Source organism: Gymnoscopelus microlampas, assembly GCF_963454915.1.
Source record: "Gymnoscopelus microlampas genome assembly, chromosome: 20".
In the NCBI taxonomy this organism is placed as follows: domain Eukaryota; kingdom Metazoa; phylum Chordata; class Actinopteri; order Myctophiformes; family Myctophidae; genus Gymnoscopelus; species Gymnoscopelus microlampas.
In genome coordinates, this window is record NC_139957.1 from 20,951,417 (window position 1) to 20,967,431 (window position 16,015).

The window sequence follows — 16,015 nt, forward strand, 5'->3', positions numbered from 1 at the left end:
CTACAGTAGGCTACTCAAAAGAATACCCGAATGGAAGTGATATGTTTTACAATTATTTCTTATATAAACAAGTTATAGTCAACAAGAGGGCGGTGATAAAATGAAAGAGGTCAGTGCTAGAATCCTCATTCGTGTGTTGGCTTTATTTGCTTCCCAAAAATCCCAGTTGTCAATTAACACTTACAGTACACAATGCACGCTATTAATTCAACATTCATGCCATACATTCGTATTGTCTATTCCTCAATGACTGTGCACGTTACACTGTCTTGGGGTGACGGTGGCTGGTAGTAACATTATGACATATCACCCATCCCTACTATACATTAAACTCCAACTTGAAACGCGAAAGCCAGATAAGCCAAATTTGATAGCTACATTTTTTATAGGGTAAGAATATAAAAGGGCTCTAAATTATGACTGTTTTGGTCACACATACTCCCGAAATGTAATCTCTGCAACCTTGAAATATACTTGGGAGCATATGCAAGTTCCAAAAAATGATGGTCCGACCCAAATTTGACATTAAGTGAACTAAAATGAGCGTTCTTCTTCCCCAGCCATCCAGAAAAATAAAGCAAGTGCATTGTGAGCTCACAGCAGGCGCTCTGGTTCTGCAGTATAGTGTAGCATGGACATACTGTAGTTTGCTCATTGGCACAACAGTACAGAGACGTCGCTGAGTGTGTCAGAAAATAAATCTCTTTTTTTTCTGTGTGCGCGCGTGTGTGTGCGTGTGCGTGCGTGCGTGGGTATGTGTGTCTCATAGGCTGTGTGTTGCTCTAGGAGAAGCTGTTCCTCTAGTCTCGGCAGAGACGAGAGAATAGTGACAGGAGAACGCACGATTGGTATAGAGTGACTAATGGGTATTGAAACATTTTCAAAGATTCATTATCAATATGTAGCCGTATTGGAATATGTATATTTATGACAACACTAAACTTGATTGACAACTTATACACCCTCCAGCTACACCACTGGCTGCAGCTTGACATTTATTCCCCCTTAGTCTTTTCTCATAACGTTATAGAGGCACACTGTTTATTCTATGCTTTATGTTTGCACAGAAGCACACCCTTTATTCTATCATTGCCTTCATTTGTGTGTGGACATAAAAATATGGCAATAATAATTATTTTTGAGTTATTATATTTTTATTGCAATTATATTAACCAAATGAACTATTAAAGTGAACAAAGTGAACAAAACACAGTTGAATGCCTGATTGGAGTCAGTATAAAGCGTCCTTCTCTGAAGATGTTCTGTGTCTCAGTCTCTTCCTCTTTCTCTCTTTCTGAAAAAGTAACAAAAACAATGTAGCTTGCACAAAAACGAATTTCACCCACTTCTTTACACCTGTGAACCTATGATGTGACAATACAGTTGATTCTGATTCTCAGTAAAGAGATGATGAATGAGGGACAGAGCCAGGAGACCACATTTTAAATCCTGGCCCCACGATATAACATAAAGCCCCAGTGGTGGTCTACCAGGAATTCTTAAGGCTATTTTCACCATTTTATGTTACCGTACTGTTATATAGTCCTAATTTGTTATATAGTCCTTTGTTTACCAATTAAAACATCTATTACAGTATATGTTGGTGCGCCTTACACTTTAGTGGGTGCTCCTACATTTTTGTTGGAAGTCCTAACTTTGAAGTTGGGAGCATCAGTGCTACTAAGTCAAAAAGTACATTTTGAGCCCAGAATATATCAAATACTTTGGATGAATACATTTACAGTGGGATAATAATATACAATCATGTTGCAGAATTATGAGCAGAATATACAGTACCTACATAGTGCAATAAGCATTAAATGTGTTTTGAACTGTAGCGAGGTATGCAAAGAAAAAATACAGTTTGTGCTCTGTTCGTGTGAGTGAGTATTTATTTACAGATTAAAGTTAGTTGACCTGGCAGCTGGGTCATTGTACAGGGCTGTAGCCTGGTTGGTAAAAAGCTCTTTCTGTGTCTCTCTGTAGGCTTTGTGACAGGACAGATGTTTGCCAGACCACACGAGCACAAACTCAAAATCCTTTTACTTAAAAATCGTGCCCCACTCACACACACAAACACTGACTCATTCACTCACTCACTCACTCACTCACTCACTCACTCACCTACTCTCGCGTCTCGCCAGCCCTCCCCACCCCACCCAAATCCTCATCCTACTGTCATTACACCACGTCAGCCATTGCTCCCGGCCCGAGAGGGATTGAAATCCCTTCATCCTTCTCTGTCAGTGGCGTAGTTCCGATCCCCTGGCCTCATTAGCATAATATTCCCATTCCCATGCTGCCTCACTGCTGCCGTATCAGACGACTGCTCTGGGTGGGAATTAAGAAGGGAGATATCGCACGCACACGCTAGCTTTCATCCTTTTTCTATGTGATACGGTCTCTCTCCCCCTCTCTCTCCCTCTCTTACATTCATATTCTTTCTGACTGAGACACACTGACGTTGCGATTTTCTCTCTCTCTCTCTCTTTCTCTCTCTCACTGCTCTTTGCCTCTCACCTAATTATGTCTGTACCCCCTGCTTTCACTTTTTCTAATGTATGCTCCGTTGTGATGGTGCCACACGCCAAAAACAGCCGATCTACAAGCTCAACCCAAGAGTCATAGATACGAAGGTTGTGAACTGGTAGTTCTGCTATTTTTTGCTAAGTAATACAGTGTCATATGATTAAGTATATATCAGGCTCATCTCCCTTCATCTCACTACTTCATCTCTCATACACATCCACATGCCCCATGCCCACTCACTCTCTTGGTCTGGGCCTCTCTTCACAACTGAGTCTCATGTATTTTCACCTTTTTAGTATGTCTGGTCCTTTCCTCCAGTGGTAAAACAAGTCAAAGCCAGGCCTGGGGGCGGATTGCATGATCAAAGCCCCCTCCCAACCTTTTCTCTATGCTGTATTATACTGCTTCGTGTACAGTGGACAAGCCAGGTTCAGAAAAGCTCTATACTGTTGCATTATGGTCCTAAATAATAACCCATTAAAGCTTGATGTTACATTGCTTTACAGCAAACAAATACATGCCCGCAACTGTGGGGCTTAGAAGCCTTAAAATGTTCTCACACAAATTCAAAGCATTTGAGATATCGCAAAACCCCATACTGTATATAGGCCATAGAAGTTAGTCAAATGATATTTAGACCACTTTTATTTCATGTAGTTCGTTTGATAAGTTGAAAGGGAACCAAAATATAGTATGCACAACAGCCCATACACTCACTCAACCTGAAGAGTTCAGCACCACGGACAGCGATTAGGTCATTTTGGATCCCACTTCAACTAATGAGCAATAATGTAAATGATCAAAAGCTAGAATCTTAAAAAAAAAAAAAATGGCACAGTGGTCCATCATTTCAAGTACAAGTAGGCTATAAATTCAATTTCAAGTACTGTGCTGCTCACCACTATTTATGTATTACATGTGAGAAGACCTCAAGAGGCGGCTGTTCGTAGCTACAGTGGAGGGCTGTATGGGGCTGAGACTTGGACCCTCACAGCACAACTGGAAAGGGCCACATGGACGGACCACATCAGAAATGTGGTCCTCCACGGGGACCCACCACGGCTCACAGACAAAGTCAGAGTGAGAAGGATGAGGCTGGCAGGGCGCTGCGTCAGGCACCCGGAACTAGAGAGCAAACTGACACTATGGGAGCCAACCCAGGGCAAAGCCAGGAAAGGCAAGAAGCGCACCACCTACGTAGAAGCACTGTGGTGCGACAGCTTATGGCCAACAACACTGTAGAGCTCAAGACCCTGATGTTAGATTAGGTTAGTGTGGAGGGCAGCGATTCAGGAGTCCCGAGTTGGCGATGGCTAGACCGCACTCTCGCATCGCACATGTGACGGGCCTGAAAGGGAGTGGGGCCTGTGTAGTCCTAACACAAAAAAAAGAGGTCATTGTGAAGGGCCCTGGAAGGGCGGCCCCAGGGGCAATAGGCCCATCAGCCCTATTCTTGAAGCTCTGCCCTGCCCTCCTCTCTTTCACCTCCACAGCACAAGTCTCCCTTCTCTCTCTCTCTCTCTCTCTCTCTCTCTCTCTCTCTCTCTCTCTCTCTCTCTCTCTCTCTCTCTCTCTCATACCCCCTCTCTGTCTGTCTTTATGCAATCAGTCTCTTGTCTCCTTGAGTCATTTTTCCAACTCATTTCTCTATCACCAACCATCTTAGCATGCCCGCACGCATTATGTATTTCATATTCTCTCCCTCTCTCTCTCTCTCTCTCTCCCTCTGCCCCCCCCTCCATCCCTTCTCCCAGCCTCTCTGCCAACATCAAACTATACCAAAACAGACAACTCCATTAGGAGGGTGAGTGAGCGAGGGTACGAGGAGACAGTCTGAGAAGGAGAAGTGGGATATGGAGGAGACACAGAGTAACGGCATGAGTGATGGAGCGTGACGCCGTCTGTTTACATGGCTGGCTGGCTGGCTCCAGCCACTTACACAGATGATCTATAATGTGTTTGTGTGTCGCTGCTCTCCAGTGGTGGGAAGAGTAGCCTACTCAAATGTTTTACTTAAGTAAAAGCATCAATACTGCAACGTAGAAGTACCTCTGTAACAAGTAAAAGTCCGGAATTCAAAACATACTTGATTAAAAGTGCAAAAGTATTGGTATCCAAATGTACTTAAAGTACTAAAAGTAAAAGTACTAAAATGTTTGAAAATAGCAGATCTACAAGCTAACAACGCGTCGCGATGCGACGCGTTGTTAGCTTGTAGATCTGCTATTTTCAAACAGCCTATGTATAAAATATGGCTGAAGTGGTTAATGTATGTTTTATAATGTAATAATTTATATCGGCAAAGTAAGTAGTAACTAATGCTTTCAAATAATTGTAGTGGAGTAAAAGTACAATATTTGCCTCTGAGATGTAGTGGAGTAGAAGTAAAAGTATAGACAATTGGAAATACTCCAGTAAAGTAAAAGTACCTCAAAATTGTACTTGTAAGTACAGTACTTGAGTAAATGTACTTAGTTACTTTACACCACTGGAGGGGACACATATCAGACACAGTGTATTCCTACTGGCAAAAGCATACAGTAGGATTAGGATACATCTGATATGCGTAGATTAAAAAGCCTCAAAGAAGAGGTCCCTGAAGTGGACAGAACAGAGAGGAAGAGGGCCAAGCAGAGCATTATAATCGGTGACCTTGCTGAAATATGAAAAGTGCCTCTTCTACCTGTCTTCCTCTTAGACTGATTGCTATTCAACTGCCCCGTCACCAGGCCGGTCTCTGAGTGATGGAGGTCTTACTCAACACACCATTCAGCAAGGACGGGGAGAACTGTGCCCTGGCCCCTATCCCTGTGCAATGGCTGAATCATGGCGAGTTGTGCAACTTCGGGCCAATGTTGTGCAATACCGCCCCCATTTGGTCATTCGACGTTACTGGAGTAACCTCAAATGACCAAGAAGTCTCGTATTGTGTGACGGAAACAGCTCAAATTAGCCTTAGATACGTTACAGTCATTATTTAGACAAGTTAAATAGCCTCTGTGGTTTTACAATCTGCCAACAATAATAAAAACGTTCCTCTAAAACAGTGGTTTTCAACCAGTGGTCCGGGGACCACCAGTGGTCCTTGAGGGGGTTCCAGGGGGTCCCCAGCCAAATTAATAGTTAGGAACCAAATTGACCCTTAGCCTACATGTCTGTAACTCTGAGAGTGTACAAGTGGAACCAAATGCCCGTTAGGGTCCATTTGGTTCCACTCCAGTTGTACACTCTCAGAGTTAAATGAATACTGATGATACTACTGTGTAGATTGGGACCCCCAATACATCAAAATGGTTGAGTCCTTGGCATATCTTTTCAAATGGGGGTCCCTCCCTGGGCTAATATGTGTCAATTTGGGGGTCCTTGACGCAAAAAAGGTTGAAAACCACTGCTCTAAAAGAATAGCCAACTGAACGAACGTAATATCAGCTGATATTACATTCTTTAGATTAGACTCGCTTTGGTTTCTAATTATTTAACTGGATATCTGTTTTGTAAGTGAACCGAGGAGAGTGTGGTCAGTAGGGGGCAGCACACATCTTTACATTTCCTCCATTCCAAAACAACCAGATATATCCAGACAGTCAATATTGCATATTGTATCCTTTGGCACAAGAAAGGGCCAGTGCGCAACAGACTGCCTTTGGAAAAGGAATGAGATGTGCATTTTTCGTTTTTAGTCACTAAGTCAGTAGACTCAACCTTTTCAGGCCGTGACCCCCCCGACATAATCATATTTGAACTGAGGACCCCCACCCATAATGTTTGATTCCGTTCCACAGAGCAATTTTGTGAAAATATGATGCAGTAATGGACTTTTTGTTTAATGCATTAAAAAGGTCTTAAAAGTCCTTCAATTGTCACTTCACTATCATCTGGGGACCTCCTTGGGGAATCCCCCCCCCCCCCCCCCCGGGGAACCCCCCCCCCCCAAAAAATCATGTTGTATAAATCGTGTCCCGAGCCACAGGTTGAAAACCACTGCTGTAAGTAATCTGATTGGTCGAAAAGTTTTAGTTTAGTCCCCCCCCTCCTCTGAACTTTCCCCCCTATATAAAACTTCTGGTGATGTGAAATAAGCTCCATTCTTTTTGTGCGCCACAGACCCCGCGCTTGATGGAATAATTGCTTTGACAGGAGATTATAACTTTCATATTGGATTAACTTGGTGTGGTGGAATATCAACCCTTGTCATTACATTTAATTGCATGCCTCTGTAAAAAAAAAAAAAAAAAAATTACACATTTTGGCCAATTTACTTTAGCCTACTTTAACTGCTATACGCACTTTTATCGACAGGCTCCTTTTAACGGTTATTAACGGTTTTGAACCCATTAAGGTTTATTTTTTTAGCCCGGTGTAGGCTGCCTACCAGTCCGTTTTTACGCACCAGACGTCTAGTCTGCGCCCACATGGCGAACCCGTGTCTCCAACTGAGCGGCTTCCTCATCAGCTGTCTGGGCTGGGTGGGCATAGTGGTCGCGACCGCCACCAATGACTGGGTGACGATGTGTAAATACGGCATGAACACCTGCAAGAAGATGGACGAGCTGGAAGCCAAGGGACCCTGGGCTGACTGTGTCATCTCCACTGCCCTGTACCACTGCGTCTCTCTCACCCAGATACTGGACCTGCCAGGTAACAGACTGCTCTCTACAGCATACGTGCTTCTCAAACCTTTAAATGGCAAGGTCTCCCCTTAACTCTGGCCGTTTAGGGTCCATTTGGTTCCATTTGTATACTGTCTGAGTTACATTACGTGTAAGGGTCCATTTAGAACCCCCTAAAGCAGTGGTTCTCAAACTTTTTCGTGCCAACGACCCCCACATTGATGTATGTGGCCGCGGACCCCCACCTAAAAATGTGTTGTGCCAGGGACCCCCTGAGGCAAAGATTTGTGTTAAAAATGCTCGCCTTAAATTTATTTTTTAAAAGATTTGCACACATTTTCAAGATTTTTCAAAAATAGATCTACAAGCTGCCGTGCTACAGTATGTGCTTGTATATCTGCTATTTTTGAATAGCCAAAGTATAAAATATGGATAAAGGGATTAAAATGATTGTGACACTTTATTAACTAACTTTGCTGGGGACCCCCTGGTACCCCGCCAAGGACCCCTGGGGGTCCCCTGACCAAACTTTGAGAGCCAATGCCCTAAATGAACCCAGAGAATCGCTAGAATCCACTTTGAGAACCACTGCTTTACAGTTGTATGACTTTCTTTCACTTACTTTTCCTCCCTCAATTACTGGATATTTTACCCAATAAACTTAGCCTGTCATTATTTCTATCTCTAAATGGCATAAACAATTACAGGCAGTGGTGTTAAGTGACTAAGTACATTTACCCAAGTACTGTACTTGGGTACAATTGTGGGTATTTTTACTTTGCTTGAGTACTAGCCGATCTACAAGCTTACAATCCGTCGCAATGCGATTTCTATACATTTTAGACATTTGAAGACTTGTGAAATGGGCCATTCTGCATAATGAGTACTTTCTACTTTTGGTACTTAAAGTACATTTTGACGTCAATACTTTTGTACTTTTACTCTTAAGCAAACTTTCACTTAAGCAAAAAAATTGAGTACTTTTTCCACCACTGCAGTGAAGTTAACATGACCTTGAACAAGATTCTTCTGTGATCATTATGTTAACATGATGTACTGTACACCCGCAGCATACATCCAGACAACTCGTGCCCTGATGACCACAGGTTCAATCCTGGGTCTCCCGGCAGTGGTGATGGTCCTGATGTCCACGCCATGCATCCGCCTGGGCGACGAGCCTCAGAGCTCCAAGAACAAACGCTCGGTGTTGGGAGGAGTGCTGATACTCATAGTTGGTAAGAGACCGGAGCCCTCATTCTCCTATAGTGCTCTAGAGATGTGTTAAAATGTTGGTCAGAAATGTTAGTCAAAACAATCAATAAATTGATGTTGGAGGTGTTTATCGCTTACTATGAAGGTAATAATAGGACAAATTGGGAAACACACCCGCACACGCACACGCACGCACGCACGCACGCACGCACGCACGCACGCACGCACGCACGCACGCACGCACGCACGCACGCACACACACACACACACACACACACACACACAGTTACATCACAGCCCGCTCCTCCCTGACCTTGAACTCCCTTATCCCCGGCTCAAAAGTTTAAGAGGTGCTGTGAAAGTATAAAGGATACAGTGGGTGACTGCTTTCCTCCCTGGGGATCATGCGCACGCACGCACGCACGCACGCACGCACGCACGCACGCACGCACGCACGGACACTCATTGTTCCTGGCAGTCCATCCAGCCCGCCCCCCTGACCCCCATGTACATTCCTGTGCTCCACCTACTCTCGTCCACACCCAGCCTATTTCTGAGCCACATAGAAATCCACTCTCAGATTTAGCAGCTTTAGCGCTCCCATAAATATTTGACTATTTAAGCAGTATTTTCCACCAGCACCATCTCCCTCGTGGGAAAAACTATTTGCGACGCCCGCGTCATGCTGGCTAGAGCTTTTTACAAATACCTGTATGTAAAAGCCATTTCCATGACCAAAAATGAAAGTGCTTTACGTATCTCCAAACACAGCACAAAACAAAATCGTATTTCCGCTCGCTCACTCACTCCCTCTGTATACTACGATAAAGGAAGGAAACACCAAGAGGATCCTTTTTTTTCATTAAAGTGGATTTTTTTTTTACCCCCCCAGACGAAAGACCTTGAGTGTGAAAAAGGCTTTACCACATAAAGCGACAGGGTGTGGAATTAAGAGCAAGCATTCACACTTTGAATAACACACAATGGAATTGCTTTATCATCCCAATACTCTTATGCAAAAGTAATTCTGGCTCAGTGACTGGTCTGGGAAAAAAAGAGTTATGTGAGAGTTATGGTCGTTAGAAAACATTTTTGAGCTGAGAGCTGCGGGGCGTCAGTGTTCTCACGTCTGATCTACCCATTTGGTTTGGACTCAAATCTGTACATTTTGGCACCACATAATCACAGTATCCACGGTATATTGACATAGTATCAGTGTTAAACTGATTTCACACTTCCTTTGCTCACATAGCGAGGGACTTAAGTGTAGCCCAAACCAAGTCCAATTCTTGGAATTCCTTATTTGAGGTTCGTCTAGTCTGCTGCAGTTTATGACATGGCTGTGCGCAGTACCTTTGATCTGTCTGTCTCTCTGTCTTTAGCCATGTTTGTTCTATACAGTAAATGTATTTCTAATGCAGAGATGTCTGCCATATAGCTAGCACCTGTAAAGTAGACTGTATACTTTATGCTCCTGTACATCTGTATAGTGTAATACAATACAGTACATATACGTATATAAAACTGTAAATCTTACTTTTAATCTACATTATTTATGCGTCACTTTGTCTAACGACGCTGTCGCTCACCCAAAGTAACTAATTTTCAACAAAAAAAATAGTCAAGTAAAGACTATCCACCATCCAGGTACTTAACGTGGGTACAGTTAAGTCATCAGTCATGCTACAGTACCACTTTATTTTATTATGCCTATTAATATTCCAAATATGAAAAGGTACGGCAGGCTAAGGAGTGAACATAAAGGCAATGTCAGAGTATTATATTATATCTTTGCTGTTGGGCAGAAAGCTCCGATATTTCATTTTCTTTAATGATTTGCGAAAATAGCCCAAGCTCACAGCTTATAGATCTGCTATTTTCTCTACTTTTGAGAATTGTTAAAAGGTTTTGCCTATGATGACATGCCCAAAATAGGGATACCACAGTGGTAAGGTCTCTCTGTGGGTGTTATGTATATTAACCAATGTATTAGCCCAAACCAATGTATTAACACGGGCTTGTGACTAAATAATAACTACATTGGATCCAGTTGGACCTCAGGCTCTTTTTTCCATTTCCTGGAAAGTAGTAGTACACAGCAAAGCGGTGTGTATGGTGAGTGTACAGTACATACAGTGCAGTCAGTGGTGTAAAGTAACGACGTACATTTGCTCAAGTACATTTACTAAGTACAATTTTGCGGTATTTTCACTTTACTGGAGTATTTCCAATTTTCTGTTCTTTTACTTCTACTCCACTGCATCTCAGATGCAAATATTGTACTTTTAATCCACTACAATGATTTGAAAACTTGAGTTACTAGTTACTTTGTAGATTTTGATTATTATTAAAAAACATACAGCAACCGCTTCAACCCTATACATTTCGGCCATTTGAAAATTGCCGATCTACAAGCTCACAATGCGACGCATTGTGAGCTTGTAGATCTGCTATTTTCAAAAGATCTTTTTAGACACTTTAAAGGGACTACACCATGTTTTTTTACTTTTCCTTCTTTTTTGTGTGTTTTTGGTCTCCCCTGCCTCTCTATCCCAAAAAATACCCCAGTTTGAGCACTCAAGCATATCTGGGGTTTTATGTAAATTGGTCTAAAAACAGGCCAAACTGATTTGGCCCCGAAAGTGACGTCACTAGCAGTACAATCCTCCTGTTTTTCAGTTCCAGCTTAGAAAAAAAGAGAGAAGGTTTTTATCTCATTTTTTTATTTTTAACTTTTTCCACTTAGAACCAGGAGAAAACATGCATACAAACTGGCTCAATAGTGCCACGTGCAAATCAGGACAATGTGGAATTGCAGGTGAAAGTGCTTTATAAGCCAGAGAGAAGTTAGTTGGAATGAGTATATCTGAGGGTTGATTTAGGCTCAAACCTTTTGAAAAACGTTTGAGGGACATAAACAATATGATATTAAATATTGATTTTTTTTTTAATTCATGGTGTAGATCCTTTAAACTTGTGAAATGGGACATTCTGAGTACTTTCTACTTTTGGTACTTTAAGTACATTTCGATACCAATACTTTTGTACTTTTACTCAAGTAAATTTTGAATTCCAGACTTTTACTTGTAACAGGGCACTTCTACATTGTAGTATTGATACTTTTACTTAAGTAAAACATGTGAGTACTTTTCCCACCACTGAGTACAGTGTAAGTGATCAGATTGATTCCGTTTCTTCCCAGCTGCGTGTGGAATGGTGTCGACCGTGTGGTTCCCCATCGGGGCCCACCACCAGTATGGCCTCATGTCCTTCGGCTTCTCCCTGTACGCCGGCTGGGTGGGCACCGCCTTCTCCCTGCTCGGGGGGTCCCTGGTGACCTGCTGCTCGACGGAGCCCTCGCCTCCCCATGCCTACCAGGACAACAACCGCTTCTACTATTCCAAACAGGGCGGGCCGAACGCCCCGGCCGTGAGTTCCACCAACCATGCCAAGAGTGCCCATGTCTGAGGGGTTTGAATGAGGGAAAGCGTATAGGTGGAGTAGTTCACCCAAAAGTGATGTATTTTCTATCAAATACACACCCCATGAAGACTTGAATTCATGGAGATTTTTTAGTTTTTGTCCCATTCCTGAGCCAAAAATTTGATGACCGGGTCATTGCTCAGTAGGAGACTCTTTGATTCTCTTTGAGTCTCCTACCGGAGACTCTGACGGTCATCAAAGTATTGGCTTAGGAATGCGACAAAAGCAAAAATATCTCCATGAATTCAAGGCTTCATGGGGTGTGTAATTGATAGAAAATAAGTAATATTTTGTGTGAACTACTCCTTTAAAGTAAATTAAAATTGAATGCACAGTGTGAACACAGATACACATTCTAGCAAACGGACACACATACTGTATTGTGTAGACACTCACACAACTGTTTTTCACGGGGAGCTCATTCTTTGGCATACAGTACAATGGATTGTTTTTGCATTGGTGAGCTCATCTTCAAGTGTCTTCTTGAGGGGCCTAGCATGGACTCAGCCCATTGTTGCATAATTGCACAGGTGTCTGAATAACTGCCTGAATCGAAACCTGTGGTTCTAATCATCGTATTGCTCCGGCCCTATGGACATTTATTGATCTTTTTGCCTTTTTTCTATTTTTCTATGTTAATGGAGAGGACATTTTTGAGTACCTTTTTGCTAGAAATATGTTTATTTGTATTTTCTTGAATGACTACAATACTATGATGACTTAAAACAAATTAACAAATGCAGTGTACGTCAGTCTTAATGTTTTGCCGCAAGTATAGTATTTTTTTACTACACTCTAATATTCAATAACTGTTTGACACATCTGTTCCATTAAATGCTACACAGTAAAATCCTCATTGTTGATCAACTCTGAGAGTGGAAAGGAGTGTAAAATGAACCATACTATGTAAAATCCTCAGTGTTCATCCATTTTGCAACAATGGGAGTGTACAAACACAACGGGTCCATTTGGTTACATTTGTACACTCTCAGAGTTAAATTAACGCTGGGGATTTTACCGAGTACTAACCCTTGCTCCCACTGGAAGAAAAAACGGCATCATTTTGCTTGCCAGTTACAAAATAAATTACTCATGATTGCTGGAGAGGTTATGTATAACAGGATCGGCTCTATGGAAAACATGCAGATTTTGGCCAACGGCAGCTGTGTGTTGGCACCAACAGTTCCCTACATTAGCATTCTTGGCAGGACGTTATTGTCTTGAGCCTGATAAGAGTGATAGTGCTTGATAATAGTCTAATCTTAGACCTGACTTGGCAGAGCTGTTGGTATTATCAATGGGGTTTTCATTGCTGTCAACAAAAACGAGTTCATTAGACATCATCAGAAAACTCCCTTTTGTTATGATTCTTACTGCCTTGATCATAATCTACGGTTACTTTGACTGTAACTAACTCATTGCCTCTATTATTTCCTAACAGTGTTATAAAAAAACACTTTTACCCTTGGAATTCTAAGGTTCTATCTGGCACTTTGGTTAAAAGCTGCAATTTGTATCATTCAAACGTATGAACTTCAGGCAGTACTACTTGTCAACCAGTAGGTGTACCTGACACCAGGGTCTGAATTTCTCAATGGAAGAGTAGTAGTATAGTATAATGTATTATCATGCTCTTCCATACAGATATAAATAATGTTGTATTCATTAAAACAAGTTCCAGATTGCAGCTTAAAATTATAAGTCCTTCATATAACTCTGCTGTAAACAGAATCTACAATTTACAGTTTAGTTTAGTTTTTAGGTTTTTTTATGGGTGAAAGTCTGCGAAATGTACAAATTACAAATGTTATATTACATTTTCTGTATGGGGTGTGAAACGTTGTACACTTGATGTGTTGAAAGTGATGGACACATAGTTCCAAGATCTACTTTTCAAGTAGCTTGAACCCCATATTTCCAAGCTCTACCACACCAGTGTTAGCTTATTTATTTCTATAAATGTTTCAAAGTTGTGCCATTGTTTTTGTTTTATTTTGTATTCTGAAATAAAGATACAAGTGTCAGCTTAAAACTGCTCTATGTTTTAATTGTTTCTTACAAAAAAGTTCACAATATCCTTAACTCCTACTGTTAACTGCCACCCACCTCACTCGCTTTCTTTGTACTGTATATGGTTTAAATATGATATTGTGTGACATGACATGAAAACCTATTGTGTATTTTAAATGAATGGAATCCAGTTGCGTGCTTAAATCTAACAAACTATATATGCTTTGAAAAACGTCATAGTCAATGGGCTAAACATTCCAGATGACTGGAATGGTTCGTTAAGTATTTTTATGTTCTACTGCCCTTCAAAAACTGCCATTATGTGCTGATCTGGTGCAGTATAACACAGCATAAATTAGCATGAGTGGGTACGGTTGTCCTCTGACTCATTTGGAATGGGATGGATAATGATTACACAAATTACTATGTATCTCTACTTCCTACTGAGGTATTTGTTTGACTTCCATAACCACTTAAACCCTATATACTTCATTGACCGTTGTTCCCCAGGTGTTCCCTATATTTGGCTGCCTCATTTTTCTCTACACTTCTACACCAAATCTCTTTGATGAAAATAGCCAAACATATTTATTTAATGGTCACCTTTTATGACATGCCCAGAGTAGTAACGCTTGTGTTCATGTGGTTAACCGTGTGTTAAGCGTTACCAACTGTGTGTGTGTGTGTGTGTGTGTGTGTGTGTGTGTGTGTGTGTGTGTGTGTGTGTGTGTGTGTGTGTGTGTGTGTGTGTGTGTGTGTGTGTGTGTGTGTGTGTGTGTGTGTGTGTGTGTGAGAGAGAGACACAATAGTGCAGATTACATGCCTGTTTTCAAATGGAAACTTACTGCTGCAGAATGTGTTTTGTTGTTTGGCATGTGTAAGACACTGAGCTGAGGACAGTGAGATAACACACTAATATGTGGAATCTGATGTGACTCAGTGACCTTACATTAGATCAGTGCAGAAGAACTTGTCCCCAAGACATGCTCAGTCACACGATGTACTGACCCCCCTACGCAAACAAGCCTGGACCGAACATACAGTATACTAAATTATGTATATTGCATATGAATGCACACACAGAATTGAATACTTGCTGCATGCAACACTGAGGACTGTGAGTCTCAGACTTTGGTAACTTAACATGCAGCAAATACACATGTGTGTGTGTGTGTGTGTGTGTGTGTGTGTGTGTGTGTGTGTGTGTGTGTGTGTGTGTGTGTGTGTGTGTGTGTGTGTGTGTGTGTGTGTGTGTGTGTGTGTGTGCTCGCGTGCACACACATTTTCATCATGTTCGTGCTTGTGTATTTGGTTGTGTGAGCTGTGGTACTGGTTGCGGTGGTGATGTTCCAGGCGTTCAGTCAGACACCTCGCCCACAGGATGTTGGTGGGAGTGTTGCGTGGAACCAAGCTGTTCCTCTATGGTAGAGAGGCTGTTCACTGTAACAATGCTGCTCCGCTTCAGTGAGTACACAGTCAGATCTTCAGTGTTAAAACTGCTGTCCCTAACTGCTAAGGGATACCTGGGATTCAAACCCAGGTATCCCTGGTTGTGAGAGACCAAACATTCTACCGCCCAACCAAGAGGCAATCCTGCTTTGGCCAGGGAAGTTATTGCGCTTATGAGCTTTGTGCAATAGGAGTTGGGAGACCACCTCCGACCACTGCAGATGTGCTAGTTATATTGTATGAACATACTCACTCAACCATGCAGATTGGTAAAAAAAATAAATCTTTAAAATTAGTTCCAGATTGCAGATGCTTTTTGAGAATACCATTGTTACCAAATGGACCTGTAAAATATGGCACTATACTGTATGTAGTGAGAGAAAGTCTGACTTTTTACAGTAGTCTGTGTAACTTTAGAGATGGTTTCCCGTGACCTGCACCCACTTCTGATCCTGGTCAGACGTGGAAGAGTCTGGTCATAATCATGTCATAGAGAAACGTTCTTCTCATGTAAATCCAGACTTTGAGTCAAACTGGACTGTGTGTGTGTGTGTGTGTGTGTGTGTGTGTGTGTGTGTGTGTGTGTGTGTGTGTGTGTGTGTGTGTGTGTGTGTGTGTGTGTGTGTGTGTGTGTGTGTGTGTGTGTGTGTGTGTGTGTGTGTGTGTGTGTGTGTGCAATCACTTACTCTATGTGTCATCATTATATCGGTTCAACCCTTTGT

At 42.0% G+C, this 16,015-nt stretch overlaps 1 protein-coding gene across 1 annotated transcript; it reads left to right on the forward strand.

The window, feature by feature from the left end:
* The first annotated feature begins 6,634 nt into the window (after positions 1–6,634).
* Positions 6,635–13,858, forward strand: cldn11a (claudin 11a). The gene is made up of 3 exons (XM_084044914.1): positions 6,635–7,167; positions 8,210–8,374; positions 11,554–13,858. The coding sequence occupies exons 1-3, from the start codon at positions 6,942–6,944 to the stop codon at positions 11,817–11,819; spliced, it is 657 nt and encodes a 218-aa protein (XP_083901040.1). The 5' UTR covers positions 6,635–6,941; the 3' UTR covers positions 11,820–13,858.
* The last annotated feature ends 2,157 nt before the right edge of the window (positions 13,859–16,015 follow it).

What these genes read in the sequence shown, in the direction of transcription:
- cldn11a (XM_084044914.1), top strand. Translation starts at nt 6,942, where the DNA reads ATGGCGAACCCGTGTCTCCAACTGAGCGGCTTCCTCATCAGCTGTCTG. An exon ending in CCAGATACTGGACCTGCCAG is followed by an intron (nt 7,168 to 8,209) that starts GTAACAGACTGC and finishes GTACACCCGCAG; the next exon opens with CATACATCCAGACAACTCGT. An exon ending in AGTGCTGATACTCATAGTTG is followed by an intron (nt 8,375 to 11,553) that starts GTAAGAGACCGG and finishes GTTTCTTCCCAG; the next exon opens with CTGCGTGTGGAATGGTGTCG.